The 14,078-nt window shown below is 38.1% G+C and overlaps 1 protein-coding gene across 3 annotated transcripts in view; it reads left to right on the top strand.

Annotated features, from left to right (window-relative positions):
* STK4 (serine/threonine kinase 4) overlaps positions 1-14,078 on the top strand; it is an 89,659-nt gene that overhangs the window by 43,132 nt on the left and 32,449 nt on the right. For all 3 annotated transcript variants that reach the window (XM_024746898.1, XM_024746897.1, XM_024746899.1), the window contains one exon: positions 8,559-8,716. In XM_024746898.1, the coding sequence (XP_024602666.1) occupies positions 8,559-8,716 (158 nt within the window). The remainder of the gene's footprint in view (positions 1-8,558; positions 8,717-14,078) is intronic.

The following is a 14,078-nucleotide window of genomic DNA, read 5'->3' as shown; positions in this document are numbered from 1 at the left end:
AAATGTAGGCTTTTGCGAGTTCTCTACTTTGAACAGGTAGAAAAGAGTTATTGTAGAAATTAAGGAAAGAGTAGGTTGACCATTGTGGTTTACTTGGTGACAGTCTTGAAAATGAACATTTAAAATGGAAGGGCATAAAGTTTAATGTCTAGTGGTTGGTCATTCCAAAGGAAAAGATGGGCCTCAGTCTTTGGTCAAGCTCCTGGCCAATTATGACTACCTTGGCATTGTGTTATAATCCAGAAATAAAAGTAAATAGTAGAGAAAAGGGATCTTTCTGTTTTTTAAAAAAAATTTATTGAAATATAATTCACTCGTTTAAAATATACAATTCAGTGTTTTTTAGTATATTTATGGAGTTATGCAACCATCACCACAGTCTAATTTTTTTAATTTATTATTTTTAATTGAGATATAATTCACATATAAAATTCACCATTTTAAGGTACAGTTCTGTGGTTTTTAAAAATATATTAGCAGGGTTGTGCAATCATAACCACTGTCAAATTCCAGACATTTTCATCATCCCCCAAATAAACCACAATCCTGTTAGCAGTCACTTCTCACTACCCTTTCCTCCATCCCCAGGCAGCCATTAACATGCTTTCTGTCTCTAAGGATTTGCCTATTCTGAACATTTTATATAAATGGAATCATATAAAATGTTGTCTTTGTATTTGGCTTTTTTCACTTAGTTTAATGTTTTTAAGGTTCATCAGTGTTACAGCATATATCAGTACTTCATTTCTTTTTATGGCTGAATAATATTCCATTGTAAGGATACACCCGATTTGTTTACAATCTAGTTTTAGAACTTAAAAAATATATATATTTATTTATTTATTTGGCTGCACCAGGTCTTAGTCGCGGCACACGGGATCTTCGTTTGCGGTGCATGGGCTTCTCTCTAGTTGTGGCACGTGGGCTCAGTAGTTGTGGCATGCGGGCTCTCTAGTTGTGGCATACGGGCTCTAGAGTACACGGGCTCAGCAGTTGTTGCGTGTGGGCTTAGTTGCCCCACGGCATGTGGGATCTTAGTTCCCCGACCAGGGATTGAACCCACGTCCCCTGCATTGGAAGCCGGATTCTTAACCACTGGACCACCAGGGAAGTCCCACATAGCATTCTTCAAAGAAAAATAAATATAAGATACAGTTGCTTATGAATTTGCCCCTTTGTGGACTTTGACAGATTGTCCATTTAGCTTGCCAGATGCTGCTTACAAAGAACGGGCCAGTCATAGTACAGGAATTCATGCATTCCCTGCATCAGATAAAAGAATCAGAGCAAGACATGGTGTTTTCAAAGTTCGACTTTTCTGCTGAGTTCATTCTCCCAACGGCTTCAGGTTTCTGGTATTAACATTCAGTGGAACGTCTTCATTTCCTGGGATATGTCTGAAAAAAAATACCCTGGCTCACATTGAAACAGAAAGCCCACCAGCCAGCAGAAGCCCTGGGGACAGCATTGCCTTTAGTCAGCTGGGAATGATTCTCTCACACTTTTCAGCACTGCTTGATGGCCTCGCTCAGGAGTGCCGAAAGAAGAGTCCAGGGATAAGGTTACTGGGAAAATTTCATTCCCCTAGTCTTTCTATGCTCAACCTAACGGCAGTTCGGATATGTCAAGAATTCTCATTTTGATTTTAGACAAATTGCAATATGAAAGGCAGCTCGCCAGCCTTAAAGCCTGATGATCAGGGTTCAGATCCTATCCTCGTATAACCGTAAGCAAATTTCTCATCTAGAAAGTGGAAATAATAGTCCATATCTCAAAAGATGGGAGGATGAAACGAAATGAAACATTGTATAGCACTTGGTAAGTGCCAACAAGCACAGATCCTCCTCCCTCCTACTTTATTTACATGGTGTTCATGAAGTGTGGATGGCAACGTCCTGTGGAAGCATCTGGTAGAAAACCTGAAACTTAGAAAGTATTCAATCAATGTTAGTTGAATTTGAAACCTGAGTTCCTAAAGACTGGAACTCTTTTTGTAGATATAGGTTGGTGTGTGTGGGTGTGATGGAGAGAGATTGAGACAGATCTCAGATACTGTATCAGTTTTTTCTGTGTAGCAAACCACCTCAAAACCTAGTGGTCAGGGACTTCCTTGGTGGTGCAGTGGTTAGGAATCCGCCTGCCAATGCAGAGGACACGGGTTCGAGCCCTCCTCCAGGAAGTGGAGCAACTAAACCTGTGCGCCACAGCTACTGAGCCTGCGCTCTAGAGCCCGCGAGCCACAGCTACTGAGCCTGCATGCCACAACTGCTGAATCCTGCGTGCCTAGAGCCCATGCTCTACAACAAGAGAAGCCACCGCAATGAGAAGCCTGTGCACAGCAACCAAGACCCAAAACAGCCAAAAATAAATAAATAAGTAAATTAAAAAAAAAAAAAAAACCAGTGGTCAGCTGGAGCTGGCTGACTCCTGAAGGCCTCAGCTAAGACCACCTGGTCAAGGCCTCTCTCCACATAGTATTCTGCCATCTGGCATGCCCACTAGGTTTATTTACATGGTAATAGGATGTGCAAGCACTTTTCAAGTCCCTGCTTGCAATAAATTTGCTATTGCAGTGGCCATAGCAAGTCACACGGCCAGGCCTAGAGTCACTGTGGGAGAGCACTAGTAAAGGGCGAGGATACCAAGGCTACTTGGAATTATAGAGGCCGTCTTTGCAAATATGCTATTGTAGATACTAATTGTGATAGTAATGCAGATCTGTTTACTGAAAATTATTATCAGTCTATAAAGTCAAACTGTGAACAGGTGCTCTAATTAATTACAGTGTTATTAAGAAAATGTAGGTCACAGTAGAAGTGCTGTTTCCTCCAATAAATTAAGTACAGTGGTGAAGGGCCCTCACATATAAGGAATCATTGTGGTGTAAACAGTTAACTTCTGGAATCACTAAATACAGGGATCAAAAATACACCTGTTTTTGAATATATGTTGTTTCTTGCCAGTTGAGGTGTCTTCCCCTCTCAGTTGATTCATTCATTTCTTCAGCTTTAGCTATATAAAACATTTTAATAACCTCCATCTATTGACGATATTTTTATTACAGTTTTGGGCCAAGGAGAATTTAGTCACCTCTTCATCTATTTTTAAAAAGCCCCCCAAACACCACTAACAATGACAGAAAGAAACTCAAAGAATCAGAGGCAGTCTTGTCACAAATATTTGTTGAGTAGGTCTGGTCTTTGGTTTATGTCCACGCACATCTAATTTGTGGCATATTTTAGATTAGAGACGATCAAGTGTCATCATCCCTCTGGAGTAAGAATTCCTTTTGAATGGTTATCAGTACCTAGGCAGAAATATGTTGTCATAAGCCACTGTCAAGTGATAGTATCATGGAACTTTCACAGCTGCAATGGGACACTAGAAATAATATGGCTCATGGCTTCTTTTTTAGATTGGAACCTGTGGTTTAATCAAGATCATATAGTCGGGACCAGAATCTAGATCTTTGAACCCCAGGTTAGGGATTTTTGTAGTGTATTGTGCTGCCTCCAAAATCAGTTTTAGCTATTCTGTAATCCTGTAAACGCAACCATTTAACTAATCATTTACTGTAATTAAGTTTCTTGTATGTGTGTCCATTTTACTCCTGGGTTATACCTGAATGTGTGATTAGATTAAAAACTTCTCTTATTACAAAGTTCACTATAGTTTTGGGAACATTGATTTCTAATAAATATTAGGTATAATCAGGTCCCTGATATTGATATCAAAAGGTGAAACGAAAGGCATTTTAGATAGAGTTTCTTATTTGTGACCCTTAGTTGTTGAGAGGGACAAAGAATATTAGGTATTTTAACTCCAAAAATATTAGAGATCTTTAAGTGAGTTGCAAAGGGCTATTGTTATCAAATATAGAGGAATTCAAATATGTAGAAAGCAAATGTTCTCATTTTCTCATCTAAACAGTGATAGAAATTAGACAAACAATTATACTCTAGCTTAAGAGATGTTTCTTTGATCTTTATGACATAGTTTAGATTTAGACCATAGAAATGTTATTGTTAGTGTTTCATCTCCAGTTTAAAGACTTGAATTTCTAAAATCCACCTGTATTGCAACTGAAGGGAATTACTGAGGCATCATAGAAGTATATTGTACCAATTATACAATTTTTATTGTTGGATATGATTTTTTTTTTAATTATGTCTTTATGGTTTTTGTAACAGTTCCACAGAAGAAAATATTTTAAATTATCTGTTATTTCTCTCCAGAAGTTACCATTTTTAGTGATGAACACATTTCAGTCATTTCTTTGTGCATTTATAGAGAAGGCTGTGTAAACAGACATGAAATGACAGAAGTAATGAGGAGAGATTGATGCATGATATATACAACTTACCCTCAAATATTGTGTGTATCTTCAAAAAAAGGAGATATTCTGTTTTGTGTGTATTTCCTAAGAAAGAGGATAAAGTTGTCCCTTGGTATAGGTGGGGAATTGTTTCCAGGACCCACCCCGGGTGCCAAAATCCACAGATGCTCAAGTCCCTTATATGAAGCAGCATAGTATTTGCATATAACCTTCACATATCTTCCTGTATACTTTAAATCATCTCTAGATTACTTGTAATACCTAATACAGTGTAAATGTTATGTAAATAGTTGTAAATATAATGTAAATGACATGTAAATAGTTGCTGGCTTGGAGCAAATTCTAGTTTTGCTTTTTGGAACTTTCTGGATTTTTTTTTTTTTTAAATGTTTTCGCGTCCTGGTTGGTTGAATCCACAGATGCGGAACCTGCAGATACAGAGTCAACTGTACCCTCTTTTATTACCACAATACAGTTGTCAGGTGGTGATTTTTCTAAAGAAGGGCTTTTCCCTTCTCTCCTAACCCCCTTCACTTTTAGATTATTACTCTGAGCTCATGGACTCTTTTTATTTATTCAGTGTTTTTTGTTTTGTTTTGTTTTGTTTTTGATGCTCAGTGTCCCAAAATTTACCGGTGGGAGCCTCTCAAGGTGGCTTCTGTGTCCTGTTGATATGTCCATGTCAGTTTGTGAGTACTTGTTTTTTTTGGCACAAAAAGATGTTCCAGGCTCACTTTGTACTTTTCCTGCCCTAGACCTGGAATCAGCTATTTCTCCTAAGAAGGCTTAGCTCCTTGTGCTGGGGAATGGTATTTGGAAACCAAAATCTGAGGGCTCATTGCTAATGGGGTAGCCATCGCTTCAAGACCTTTTAATAAAAAAAGCTCAGCAAAAATTTTTTTAATAAATCATGAGTTCATGTTAATACCTCGGTTTAAATTCAACACACCAGCATTTTTTGTACCTTCCTCAGTTTCATATTTTGATAATTAAATATTGCCAGATCCCCTTCATAGGGCTTGTACTACTTTGCATCCAAATTCAGCAACGTATAAGAGTGCCTGTGTTGCCACAGCCTTACCAGCAGATAGGGTATTATCAAGCTTTTGACTTTTGCCAAATTGAAATGTAAGAAATCACATCTCCAAGTAATTTTGATTTGAATTTCTCTCATGAGTGAACCTACATGTTTTTTTCATGTTTAAGGACTAATTGGGTATCTTTTTGTGTATACTATCTTTAGCCCATGTTTCTACCTTTTTTTGGGTCTTCTTTTCCTTAATTTTTGGAATTCTTTATATATTTGGGAGCTTATCTTCCCAAGATATAAAGAACTCAAATTTATTTTTAAAAGAAAATTATTTTAAAACCTTTATGGTTACTTGTTGCCAATGTTCGAGTTCGTCATTTGTCTTTCATCTTGGCTTATAGTGAATGTGTGCTTAATTTTTATTTTTTAATTTATTTTATTTTTGGCCGTGCGTCAGGTCTTAGTTGCGGCAGATGGGATCTTCGTTGAGGCATGCATGATCTTCCGTTGCGGTGTGCGGGCTCTTCCTTGTGGTGCGTGGGCTTCTCTCTAGTTGTGGCGCACAGGCTTAGTTGCCCTGCGGCAGGTGGGATCTTAGTTCCCCGACCACGGTTCGAACCCGTGTCCCCTGCATTGGAAGGTGGATTCTTAAACACTGGACCACCAGGGAAGTCCCTATTTGTACTTATTAATTTTTAAAAATCTGTGATATTTCCTTCACACAAAGAAAACATCCTTTTTTTTTTTTTTTTTTTAAATTGCATCTGGGTTTTTGTCATGGTATGTTAAAAAGCCTTTTTCCTCATTCAGGTTTTAAATGCATTGCATTCACACATGTTTTCTTCTAGTACTTATGGTTTCCATTTTTACGATTAGAGCTCTTATCCATTTGGAGTTTTCCTGGTCGAAGGTATGAGGTGTGGATACAATTTAATCTTTTTTCAAACAGCTATCCAGTTGTTTGGATATCCATTTGGGCTTTCTACTTTGTTTCTAGACTTTCTCTTCTCTTCAGCTGGTCTGAACCTAGTATCTGGTCCGGATTTGTTTTATGGCTGCACCGTGTGGCATCTTAGTTCCCCAACTAGGGATCGAATCCACACCCACTGCGTTGGGAGCGTGAAGCCTTAACCACTGGACCGCCAGGGAAGTCGCAGAATATTTTGTATAAAAGTACACTGCGTACTGCGTATTTCAGCCATCTATAGCACGGTCACAGCTGCTGGGCTCAGGAGGCCCTCTAAACACCCCTTTTGATGTGTAGGATTATGGGTAGGCTTGCTACAGAGTTATCTCCGAGCCAACCTTCTCCTCTGGTGGTCCCAGAGGAAGGCACTGATCACAAGGACTTTCCATCCGAACTTGTCAGGAAATCCAAAACACCCCCATTTTTACAAGTTTTATTTTGTTGCATTTCCTTCAGAACTGTATTATGAAATAATACCTTAAATTTAATTTAAAAAGTAAACAAAATAAGCGTGAAAAGCACCTAACATCATACCTAGAACAGACAAAACAAAACAGACATTCAGCACATAATTGTTAACTGGTCCTAGCAAATATTGTGTTTGATCCCTAATAAATGAGGGGGCAACAGTGAAGTAAGCTATTGGCAGCATCTGGAAGTGGGCAAATCTGAGATTGGCTGCTGTTGAACTTGGCAGTGGTGATGGTGAGTAAGATGACAAATATCTGAGAGGCAGTCAGGGCGATGGCTCGAAACTGGGACTAGGCAGATGTCAAGAGATAAGACTGCCTGGAACAAGGGTTCTTGGAGAGGAAACACTTGCTGTTCTTTATCTCCTGGACCGTTACCCGTTCACTTCTTAAGGCTCTGAACCTTCTGGTCTTTTTTTCTGGTTACTGGGGGAAAAGGCAGTATAAATCCACATGTTCATGCAAAGTACTGAAAAAAAAACTTCTGTACTTCCCAGTATAAGACTGCCGTGAAATAGGTGCATTCAGCTAACTAGGTTTTTAAGTCATGCCAGGTAAAGTTATTCTTTCGGTGATTGTTACTAGTTCTAACTAGTAACTGCTGTATTCTGCTCTCATATGGTAACTGCTGTTACATAACTACTGATTCTGCTCTGCTATATAGCTACCCTGCTATGTGACTGCTAACCTAAGCCCGTCTACCAGTCTTCCCTGACCACCCATCTTGCAAGATTTCTTCATCTCCTGGGCACATGTAACTCTTACCATCAGTTCTATCTGTTTAATATTTATCCTATACTGTCTTCTTTTAAAAAATATTTAAAAGAATTAAATAAAATCACCTATAATCCTACTATCAGAGACAAATCCTGTTAACATTTTGGTATATTTTTTTCTAGTCTTTTTTTTTTCTCCTATGTGTATGGTTTTACAGAGTTGAGATTGTACTGTATATATAATATCTTATTTTTTCTCCTTTATCATAAACCATTTGTAAATAGTATTTTAAAAGTTATATAGGGCTTCCCTGGTGGCGCAGTGGTTGAGAGTCCGCCTGCCGATGCAGGGGACGCAGGTTCGTGCCCCGGTCCGGGAAGAGCCCACATGCCGCGGAGCGGCTGGGCCCGTGAGCCATGGCCGCTGAGCCTGCGTGTCCGGAGCCTGTGCTCCGCAACGGGAGAGGCCACAACAGTGAAAGGCCCGCATACCGCAAAAAAAAAAAAAAAAAAAGTTATATTTCATGGAGTGGGTTGTGATTTACTTAGATTTTCTTTTTCATGCCTATTTTTCTCGTTAGTCAAATTATATTATGATTTTGCCAAGGGAAATCAATCACTATGATATCATCCCCCCTTCCTGACTCTAATTCCTGTAGAGCATATTATATATGTAAATAATTAATAAATATTTTGGCTTGCTTCTCAGTTTTCGGTCTAAATGTTATAGGAACTCTTTGCTATAGGGGATCCAAAAAGTATTACTTGTAGCTGATGTAGAGTTATTGCATCACCAAGTCTTCCCATTTAGAAAAAGGGACCCTGGGGGGGCTACGAATCCTCTGAAATTCTATGAAAAGTATTTTGAGTGAGCATTTGTGCTTTTTCCTATAGTTTTCACTAGAATCTTGAAGGACTCTTTGTCTAACAAAAAGCCACTGATTCCATGATCTTAGCCCATCTGGAGACAGATCCATTTACTAAACTTATCTGAAATCTGAGATACTGTATTTCACCTTTTGTTTTTCTTGGTTTTCAGGAAGGGATGAGACCATGCAGCCTGCAAGACCATCTTTCCTTGAATACTTTGAACAAAAAGAAAAGGAAAATCAAATCAACAGCTTTGGCAAGAGTGTCCCTGGCCCACTGAAGAACTCTTCAGATTGGAAAGTTCCACAGGATGGAGACTATGAGTTCGTAAGTAGACTTGGAAGCAGATGGTCATGTCTGCGGGGGAAAGTTGTTTGAAATATCACACATCCAATTCTGTCGTTTCACTGAAAGTGCAAAGTGCTTGAGCATTTATTTTATCGTGCAGCTCACAGCTCCTCTAAATGCGCCTGGCGGCAGCTCCTGGGCTGAGAGCCTCAGGCGTCTGAGACAACATTTTGACTGACATTTGAGCTGTTCCGAGGGCCCCCAATTAATTAGTGGCATCTTTTTTGGTTTAATAATTATGTATTCACTTGCCATTTTTCCTTTTATTGAGTTTGAATTTGTTAACGGTAAAAGAAATATTTAGTCATCCAGTGAAGGTGCACTGTTTTTACTAGTTTCTCTGGGATCGTGATTTTATATTAAGAATTAGACGGGAGGGCCGTTAGTGCTGTTTTGTAGTGTCTTTGTTGTTTGGCTAACCATCATCCTAATTTCAGTCTCTCTGAGAGGATTATTCTGGATTTTATCCGAGGCTGGATATTACATAATTCCAAAGTTTCATAGGAAAAACAGGGTGTGTATTTCCTCTTTCTGCTGTGGAACATTTCTCCCTCAACCACGGACACTTGTTAATGTTCACAGAGATTTAATGTGTAGAGGCAGTAAAAAAAAAAAAATGTGCAAAAAAAAAAAAAAAGATATGAGGCAGTAAAAAAAAAAAAATGGGAAAAAAAAAAAAAAAAGCTAAGGAGTCTGCATTCCTTTTCTAGAAAAGGATTTTCTCTTTAGGAGTATTTAATTTTTACACTCTTAAATTCTGTCATCATTCTGTTGTTTATAAGAACTTAGTTTGCACGTTAGATTTGGATTTGGGGAGGCTTTCTAGTCCTGGCTTTCTCCTATCCTACTGACCGGTCTAGAGGAAATGATGTCATTCTTCCATAGCATACTTTCTGCTTTTGTAACAGGAATGTCATAGTTTATACAACTAATGATAGAGATCTTTTGAGGACCAGAATAATTCACCTGAGGTTATTTAACCATTAGTCCCTGAACTAGGACCCAGGTTCATTTGTTTTATCATCTGTTTGTTCACTCATTTACTTATTAGCTCTTTGAGTGCCAGTATGTGCTTGACACTCTTCTAGGGATATAGTAGTGAACAGAACAGTCAAAAACTCATCCCTCTTGGAGGTTTCATTTTAGAAGAAGGAAAATAAGGAAGTAAAATATTTAGTGTGTCAGATAGTGGTAGGTGTTGTAGCAAGTTTGAAGCAGGAAAAGGAGATTGGTGGGGAAGGGAAGGAGAGGGAGAGGGAGGGAATGTGTGTGTGTGTAAATTTGTAGCAATTTAAAATAATGAGTTAAGGAAGTTCTCACTGGTAAGAAGATGAGAGAGTGAACTTCGTGACTACCCAGAGAAAGAGCTTTTCAGGCAGCTGGAGTAGCAAATGTAAAGGTCCCGAGGCAGGAACTTGCTTAGTGTGTTTGCAGAACAGTGAAGTGAATAGTATGTTTGGAATGGCATCAAGGGGATGTGTTGTAGCAGGAAATGAGATCAGAGATGTAATGGGGAGTCAGACAACGTTAGGGCTTTTGTGTAATAATAAGGACTTTAGCTTTTAGTCTGAGTGAAATGGAAAGCTACTGGCAAGATGTGACTTGATCCTACTTACGTTTTGAAAACATTATATTGGTTGCTATATTAATGCACTACAGGAAGACTAGATTTTGTGAACACAGGTGTAGTGTTGTTACCTACTATACAGAAGAGGCCAAATATGGGGCACGTCTGCTGCCATTCCTCTCTTCTAGGTCTTTGGCATTCATATTTTCCACTGAGTCAGGATTCACCTTCAGAATCCTTCTTAACACAGTGTTCCAGGCCGACACTGTTAATCAGAGTAGACTCAGAGATTCGAATCTTCATGTTTGCGATTCCATGTTGCCTCTGTAGTTGTTGTGGACATCTTTGTAAGGACTGATTTTCTCAGTTTAGTGAGTCTTTAGGTAAAGATGAAACAACTTCTGGGTACCAAATCACATCACCATTGTGATAGAATGCTTAAGAATCCTCAAATCTGTATTCCCAGGTCTAGTTAATGATCCTGAGATTCTAGTCACTTTAAGCTAATCATTAATTTGGGATCAGCAGTTGCAGTGTTTGAAGAATTCACTTCTCTCTGCCATAGCCTTCCCATACTAAGATCATTGCCAGAGAACTTATTTTGATAGGCAAGCTACTTATGCAAAGGGACTTTAGTAGGTCTTTAGAGAGAGAGCTTTTTATCTGGGAAGGAGATGACTGTTGGAGGGAGTGGGCCCAGGAGCACAGTGACTAGGTTAGCACATTGCCCAACCTGTATTATTCCTGGCTGGTGCAGGAGAAAGGTCCTGAGACTTATCAGAGGTTATAAACTGGCATCATCCAGCCCATACACCTTTTTTGTGTGTCCTACACAGTGTTTAAAAGTTTTAAATTAGTTGCCTGTGTTTAAAACTTGAGAGCTTCTACATGAAATGTCGGAACTCCAGCTTATTTTGAAAGGTTGGAAGAGCTGACCATAAAAGACCTGCATTTTTGGTTGATGGCTGTCTGGAGCTGAGTAGCAGCTGCCCTCTTTGGGTCTGACCTCTCTAGTTCTCCTCAAGATCTGATCGACTTCACTCACTTGTATTAAGCATCTAACCTGTCTGGCATTTTTAGGACATTTGATCTGGGGACTCGTGCTTCTAAATCATTTGGATTTGTATATGTCCACAGTGTGTCTGAGCCAACCCATCCTGACATATAAAATTTTATTCTAATTTTACCTTGAAAATTTCAGGAGAATTTATTTTAAAATTCTCTTTTAAGAGAATTTCAAGATAAACAATGAAAGACAGTTGAGGTGGAGTATATATGAGCTACTACACCAAAAAGTTCCGAAGAGCAGATGAAAACTATTTTTAATGCCTTGATATTCTTGCTGTATCACCTTCATCCCAAATCAAGCATTTAAAATAATAGTCTCAAAGAGTGTTTCCCAAAGTGTGATTCCCAGGCCAGCAGTGTCAGCATCACCTGGAAACCTGTTGGAAATGGTTTCTCAGGCCCCACCTGAGACACACTAAATCAGAATCTCTGGAGACAGTGCCCAGTAATCTGTGTTTTAACTTACCTTATGCATGATCCTAACCTGCTAAATTCACATAAATTTCTTCTTTCTTTCCTGTTAGGTACTATAGAAATTCTAAAATCACATGTATTCATATTTTATTAACATTGCATGACTTTAAAATTTCCTTTTTACTCCCCTTTTGAGTCTCCTGTACTCTTATTGGAGGTACCAAAGCAGTACCTAAAATCAGGAAAATGTACATTTGAAAGTGACATCTGGCATAGAAAGAACCAGTTTGTTGAGTGAACAAAGTGTTCTGAGTAACCTCACTAAGCTTAAAGAAGGATGTGTGTCAGACTAGCTGTCCTGTTCCCCACAACCGTCTCTTAGAGACTTTCTGATTTCCCAGCGGGCAGTATTTAGTTATAAAGAAGATATTCTCTTTCTTCCTGTGAAGGCAATTGCTATTTTGAAATGAAACTTTTTGCCCAAAATGGCAAATGGGAAGTAATTAAATCATCAACAGTGGCAGAACTTGATACTGACAAAAAACTTCATATTTTCATCTGAAACTGAATTCTTGTTGCATTTCTAAAATTGAATTGCCTTATTTGCCAAATTGAAAAAGCAACAAAGATTTCCTTTAATTTTTGAGGCATATTAAAGTGTAAATAAAAAGTGCTTGCAAATGCAATATTCTCTCCAATTAGTATTTCACAGTCTATAAACAGATGCATTTTTGGAAATGCATGTTGCTTTTATGAGAATTCAAACACTCCCATTTTGCCATCGTAAAGCCACAAAAAGCTGTCAACTTAAACCCAGTTTGGCTCATAGATCTTCCAAAAACACACTGTAATATTTTCGTCTAAGAAGGCTTAGTACCAAGAGGGTGAACAAGACAGACAAGACCCAGGCTCTCCTGGAGTTGACTGTGGTGAGGAAAACAGACCTTAAGTCAGGTAATATACCAGTTCAGGTAATAGTGGCTATTTTAAAAAAAAGCACAGTAAGAGATAGTGTGAGAGAAGGCCTTGCAGAGAAATGGGACATTCAGCAAGACCTGAATAAAGAGGGGAAGCCAGGCATGGGAAGGTGGAGGGAAGAAGTACAAAGTCTGAAGCAGGACACGGTGAGTGTATGTAAGGAGCAGAATGACACACAGGGTAGCAGTCCATCATAAACACATCAGTAATCCCAATACATGCGAGTGTATTAAAATCACCTGTTGAATGATGGAGACTCTGGATAAAAATAACAGTCAAAATTCAGCGAAATACTGTTTATAAGAGATATAGCTAAAAGAAAATATCACCAAAAAGTTTAAAACAGAGGAATGGAAAAAATACGCTAGGCAAATATTCCTAAAAGAAAGTTGGTGAAACAATATTAATATCAGATAAGACAGAATCCAAGACAAAGGAACATTACCTGGGAAAGGGGCATATTTTAAGTTGCTAAAAGGTGTGCTTGATCCAGAGGACAAAAGTCATGAACCTACACAAAGCATATATATCTATCCCAAACCAATAGAAATACAAGGAGCAACGAGAAAACTGCAGTCATAGTTGATGGCTTACATATTCTTCTCTCAAAATTTGACATTTCGGTTAGATAAAAAACCAAAACTAACACAATTAACACGGTTGATAAAACAGAAAATAGGAACACTTTTCAAATATTCGTGAAAATTTTAAAACATATATGGAATATTCACAAAATCTGACTATGTTTTAAAGTGCTTGAAAAAAATCTCAGTACAGAAGTCATCCAGGCCACATTCACCAACTATAATAAATAAAATTGGAAATTAACAAGAATAAAGTAGCCAAAGCCACTTTATTACACTTGGAAATGTAAAAGTATATTTCTAAGTAATTCTTGCTTTAAAGGTAAAATCAAAACAGAAATTATAAAATGTTGAGAAATGAATTATAAGAACCGTACAAAATCCAGATCACTGTCACTTAAACCTGTGGGATGAAGCAAAAACGGTATTCATAGGAAGATTCATAGCTTTAATTGTATTTTCTCTTTAGAATACAAGAAAGATTGTAAATAAGACAAAAATGAAGGTAAAAGCAGAATTTAATGAAATACAAAACAAACAAAATTTGGGTCAGTAAAACCAAAAGTTGGTTCTTTGAAAGGAACCGACATTTGGCAGAATTGATCAAATTAAAAAGGAAGAAGATACCCTAAACTATAGTAGAGGAAAGGGGAGAGAATGTTACTAGAGATAGAACAATGTAAGAATGGGAAGAGAATATTATTGTTTAAAATTTTATATCATTATATTT

This window comes from Neophocaena asiaeorientalis, unplaced genomic scaffold (assembly GCF_003031525.2).
Source record: "Neophocaena asiaeorientalis asiaeorientalis breed wild unplaced genomic scaffold, Neophocaena_asiaeorientalis_V1.1 scaffold132, whole genome shotgun sequence".
In the NCBI taxonomy this organism is placed as follows: domain Eukaryota; kingdom Metazoa; phylum Chordata; class Mammalia; order Artiodactyla; family Phocoenidae; genus Neophocaena; species Neophocaena asiaeorientalis.
Note: the sequence above shows the minus strand (reverse complement) of the source record. Positions and strands in the feature narration are given on the sequence as shown.